Source organism: Morus notabilis, unplaced genomic scaffold (assembly GCF_000414095.1).
Source record: "Morus notabilis unplaced genomic scaffold, ASM41409v2 Scaffold176, whole genome shotgun sequence".
Taxonomy (NCBI): Eukaryota; Viridiplantae; Streptophyta; class Magnoliopsida; order Rosales; family Moraceae; genus Morus; species Morus notabilis.
The window spans coordinates 371,738-376,957 of NW_010368054.1; the positions used below are offsets into that span (position 1 = coordinate 371,738).

The window sequence follows — 5,220 nt, forward strand, 5'->3', positions numbered from 1 at the left end:
ATATTTTTGGTACATGAATTTACATATTTTTTTATTTTTATGTAATTTTATACCAATTTAACAATTAAAAAACTTGATTTATCAATATATTCACCTACCAAACAAAATCCCTTATCTTTTTTAATCTATTATACCTTCCTTTTTTTTCTTTTCCTCCAAATAAAATCTTAATAAATATATTTTCCATTCTTATTTACAGAAAAGGAATGCCAATTTGCATGTAGACGACGTGGAGGAATCCCAGTCAGAAAACTAACGCAGGGTCCTCGTTTAAGGGAAACAGAGAAGAAAATATTATTACGACAATGGACACTTCTCTGTAATACGACACCCATTTCTCTCTCTCTCTCTCTCTCTCTCTCACATGGCGAACGCAAGCTCTCTTACGCCCTTGTCAAAGCTTGATTTCTCACTCTTCTCCTCCCAAAGAACCACCGAGAAGATCACTCCACCGCCATTGAATTTCACCGGAACTCATTCATTTCCCCGTAAAATTCACACACTTTCAGGCCTTAAGAAAAGTGGTTCGGTTTTATTTTCCCGTTTGAATGATCAGATTGCCCAGAAAAGCCTCTCCACTGGTTCCGAGCTTCAAGTTCAGACCAAGTAATTCACTTTAATTCCTTCTATGTTGTTTCAACTTTAATGAGTTTGGATTTTTTTTAATGTTTTTTCTCCCTTTTTTTTTTTTTGTCATTTATAGTTATTGGCTTTGTCGCTGATTGTTTTTCCTTGTTATGCATCTATACGCTAGCAAAACAATATTTATCGGCATTTTTTATTTGTGACCTCAATAAATTTTTTTCTTGTTGTAGAATGTGGAAGTGGAGAGGTTACACCATTCGCTATCAGTACTGTGGAACGAGTGGCCCTGCATTAGTATTGATTCATGGTTTTGGAGCCAACAGGTCTCCTCTACATAATCTCACAAATCTTCCTTCACTTAGCAGACAACTAAATTGATGTGCGTAGTGTGTACGGTGTACAATTTGCTCAACTATATTCCTACATATACAGCATAAACCAAATTTTTATTTGTGCTCTTCACTTTTTGCTTTGAGTTTAAATTGATGATCATTATTGTTGTTTCTAATCCATCGAAATATGATAAAACAGAAGAATATATGCTTATTGATTGTGGTTTTACATCTGGATAACGCTTCTTGATTTGGAGTTGCTAGTCATACATCATGATCGGCATTACAAGAAGGGTTTTAATCTCATTTTCAGTCCCCTCTCTATAGGCTAAATCTCATTTTGGTCCCTAACTTTTGAAACGTCCCAGGAGAGCCCCTGACCTATCAAATTGTCCCAATTTAGTCTTTTGTCCATACGATTATTATGTTCTTGAAAAATAAAAATAAAAATAAAAACACGTTCAGACTATATGCAGGCTTAGTGGTCGTTCATTTTGTACTTTTAAATGTCAAGGAATGACTGTTGAGAAGGGAGCTATGCTTTTTTCAGTTAAGATTTTAATAGTCAAATGGACGAAAGGATTAATTTGGAAAATTTTGGTAGATCAGGGACTCACTCTGGATACTTTAAAAGTCAGGGACTTTTGGCCTATAGTTTGAGGAATAAAAATGAGTTTAACAAACCACAAGATATACTCATGTGGTGTTGCCAAGGGACTCAGAGAGCCTGCTTTATCTTCTTAACTTCTTTTCAATCAAATAAATCTTGACATTAGAGGATTTTTCTGCTTTTTGAAGTCTGCAAAGTTCTTGCTCTTTAGCTTTCTTATTTCTTTCCTCTGCTAGGAGATCCCACTCTTCGATTACTTGCATGTTAAATGTGTTAAGAAGTCCCCCATTTACTTTCAATTTTTTTTTTCTTTTTATAGTAATCTTCGACGATTCCTTTTAAGCTCATGCCAATTTTATTATGATAAGTGTTAATGATACACATTGTATTCTTTCAGTGACCACTGGAGGAAAAATATTCCCATTCTTGCGAAAATGCATAGAGTGTACTCCATTGATCTTATTGGTTATGGATACTCGGACAAACCGAATCCTCGCCAATTTGGGGACACCTCCTTCTACACATTTGAGACATGGGCCGCCCAGCTAAACGATTTCTGTAAGGAAGTGGTTAAGGATGAAGCATTCTTTATTTGCAACTCTATCGGAGGTGATTATGTTACTAACATTTGGTTACTCGAGATTAATCCTTTTATTAATCCTCGGATGACACTGGTATTGAATTGAAGAATACTAATGAAAGAACCAAGATATACACTGCCCTGTTTTTTAGGCTGTTTTTATACTCTTAGGGCCCGTTTAGTTCACTGATTTGAGTTTTTAATTCGAATTGAGATGTAATTTTATGTGAGAGCTTTTTACTGTAGCAAAAAAATTAGATGTGACTGTTTCTGATAACTTTTTACTGTAACAAAACTCAAATTCTAAACTCGAATCGGTAAAATGAACGAGGCTTTATTTGCTGCTATTCCAATTGTTACATTGTGGGAAAGCATAGAGGCAACTAATCCTGAGGTTATTAAGTTTCGTATCAGCTTTAAGCTCATTTAGTCTATTGTATTCTCAGAAATTGAGTTATGTTTCTTATTTCATGACTTATTTATGTGCCAAGTCACTTTCAGAAAATATGCTCCCTTTGCCTTTTGTTCTTCTTTTAAACTATCTTCTCTATATGTTCCACTAATTTCCTTTTGTGGCTTAAAAATGAAATGAAACTTTCCCTTCCAATGTCTTTTGTGGAATTTGTCTAGGAGTTGTTGGTCTTCAGGCGGCAGTTATGGAGCCGACGATTTGTAGAGGCGTAATGCTTTTAAATATCTCTCTTAGAATGCTTCATATCAAAAAGCAGCCTTGGTATGGAAGGCCATTTATCAGATCATTCCAGAATTTGCTGAGGTATAGAAAAGGAGTCACTAGTTTCTTTCTCGTAAATTTTTAAGTTCAGTTGTATCATCTTAATGTTCAGAATAGACATGTTTCGGCAGGAACACCGCTTTGGGCCAATATTTCTTCAAATCTGTTGCCACACCAGAAGCAGTGAGGAATATTCTCTGTCAGGTATTTTTACATGTACACATTTATGTTTCTATTCTTAAATTTTGTAGGAGGGAAAAGTGGAAGAGAAGAGAGAATGGGATTTGGTGAGGGATTCAAAATCCTCTAGAAATCCCAGTTTCGATCCTTCCAAAGTTGGAAGGATTGGAGGACGGGTTTGATATTGAACATAATAAGAGAAAGGCTTTCCCCTTCGTCTCTATTTTCCTTTTCCTTCATATTTTCTTTTCCTTTACCAATCAACAACATATGATTTTTACTGCTAAATTTCAAGAGAAGAACAAAAATGGATTGGCATACTGAGACCAAAATGAGCTTATTGTGGTTGCTTCTCCACTGCAAAGTACAGAAATTAAGATGTTTGATCATTCCTATTGAGTGTATGACTTATGTCCTCCAACAATTTTTCATGAATTTGCTCTTCGATTCGCACGCATTGTTTTTGGTCCGCAATTAGATGTAATTTATTTATCCTCTAGGCGTTGCTAGCAATGGAAGGCTTAGAATGATTGAGTTTATTTTTCTAGCAGACTCGATCTCGTATTCAGTTGTGAGTTTGGAAAATATCTATGAATTACAGGAATGAAAGAGATCAATGGTGGTATTATGCAGACAAGGCTACTAATTTTGGAAAGTCTATGCTAAGGAAATTTCAAGTCGAAAACTAAACATCAGTTCTAATCAGCATACTAAATTTCATCAACGTTTTTCATGCTGCCTCTGATTAAAGTTGCATTTCAGTGCTACCATGACACTTCCCAAGTGACAGAAGATCTAGTTCAAAGCATCCTTCAGCCGGGTCTTGAGCCTGGTGCTGTGGATGTGTTTCTTGAGTTCATTTGTTACTCCGGTGGCCCGCTTCCTGAGGAATTACTGCCTAAGGTGAAGGTGAGTCATAGCAAAGAGAACAGTGGCATGTGAACAATCTTTTGCACTCTCAAATGTTACTTTCAGTGTTACATAATTATGCTGCTCTTTTTCCTTTCCCTTCCTTTTGCAGTGTCCGGTTTTGATAGCATGGGGTGATAAAGATCCATGGGAACCCCTTGAACTTGGAAGAGCCTTCGAGAATTTCGATTCTGTGGAAGACTTCGTTGTGCTTCCGAATGTCGGCCACTGCCCTCAGGTACTTCACCACACTCTTCGACCATATTTGGTATTTTATTAGCTTTTTGTGGACATGAATTTAATTTCAAATAGTCAAAGATGTGTGGCAGAAATGTGTATGTTAAGATGGATGAGTGGCCATACGAGAATGGATCGCATAAGGAATGAAGTTATTCGTAGTAAAGTAGGTGTAGCACCAATAGAAGATAAGGTGCACGAAGGCCGCTTGAGGTGGTACGGGCATGTCCAACGCAGACCGCTAGAAGCACCAGTTCGTGCCTGAGAGGACATTCTTATACCTAATACTAGGAGAGGGAGGGGTAGACTAAGAATTACGTGGACCGAAGTAGTTAGGAATGACGTTCTAGATCTAGGCCTTCAGAAAAGTCTAATTTCGAACAGAACTGCGTGAAAAAGTGAAATCTATATAGCCGGCCTCAATTAAGATGAGATTAAGGCTTGTTGTTGTTGTTGTAGTAGTAGTCAAAGATCAGTCCAAAGTTTGATATGTGATTTAAAACAAGTGCCACATTCTTCCTTAACATGAATGATTACAAGATTTTTGACTCATATTTATTGGTATTGCATGAAGGATGAAGCACCTAATCTCGTAAACCCGCTCGTCCAGTCGTTTGTAGCACGCCATTCTGCATCTTCTGCCGGTCTTCCCTTAACTTCCTTATCATAGCGCCGCTTCATCCGAAACGCTCGTGGTCTTTTCGATGCCACATCTCTTAACACTTGCTGGTTCTACACATTTTGTTTTTCCCTGCTACTAGCTAGGGATGGAACTGTATACGCATAATTTGTAAAGTCTTCTCATTTGATAATCATCTCAATTTGTCATAGATCAATTCGGAGTTGGTACAAAAATTTCTATATGAACTTGTATTGGTTGGTTTCATCTTTTTTCTCGTTTTTGTTGCCTTACTTGGTTGAGGGCTCAAAAAAAAAAAAAAGATTCATGCATTTGAATTAAACACCATAATCAGCACTCAGCTTAAGAGAAAGTGATGCAAACCCAATCCCACAATTATTTCAGACATTCATGACTTCTTAAAAGTAAAACATC

At 36.8% G+C, this 5,220-nt stretch overlaps 1 protein-coding gene across 1 annotated transcript; it reads left to right on the forward strand.

The window, feature by feature from the left end:
* Nucleotides 1–318: 318 nt before the first annotated feature.
* On the forward strand, nt 319–5,003 carry LOC21402061 (uncharacterized hydrolase YugF). The gene is made up of 8 exons (XM_024176250.1): nt 319–606; nt 816–908; nt 1,925–2,136; nt 2,738–2,882; nt 2,972–3,044; nt 3,783–3,929; nt 4,042–4,167; nt 4,741–5,003. The coding sequence occupies exons 1-8, from the start codon at nt 365–367 to the stop codon at nt 4,834–4,836; spliced, it is 1,134 nt and encodes a 377-aa protein (XP_024032018.1). The 5' UTR covers nt 319–364; the 3' UTR covers nt 4,837–5,003.
* Nucleotides 5,004–5,220: the final 217 nt, after the last annotated feature.

Excerpts from the sequence above, each read along its gene's own strand:
- LOC21402061 (XM_024176250.1), top strand. The coding sequence starts at position 365 with ATGGCGAACGCAAGCTCTCTTACGCCCTTGTCAAAGCTTGATTTCTCA. Across the intron at positions 2,883-2,971 it reads TCATTCCAGAATTTGCTGAG|GAACACCGCTTTGGGCCAAT; the intron begins GTATAGAAAAGG and ends ATGTTTCGGCAG. Across the intron at positions 3,930-4,041 it reads AATTACTGCCTAAGGTGAAG|TGTCCGGTTTTGATAGCATG; the intron begins GTGAGTCATAGC and ends TTCCTTTTGCAG.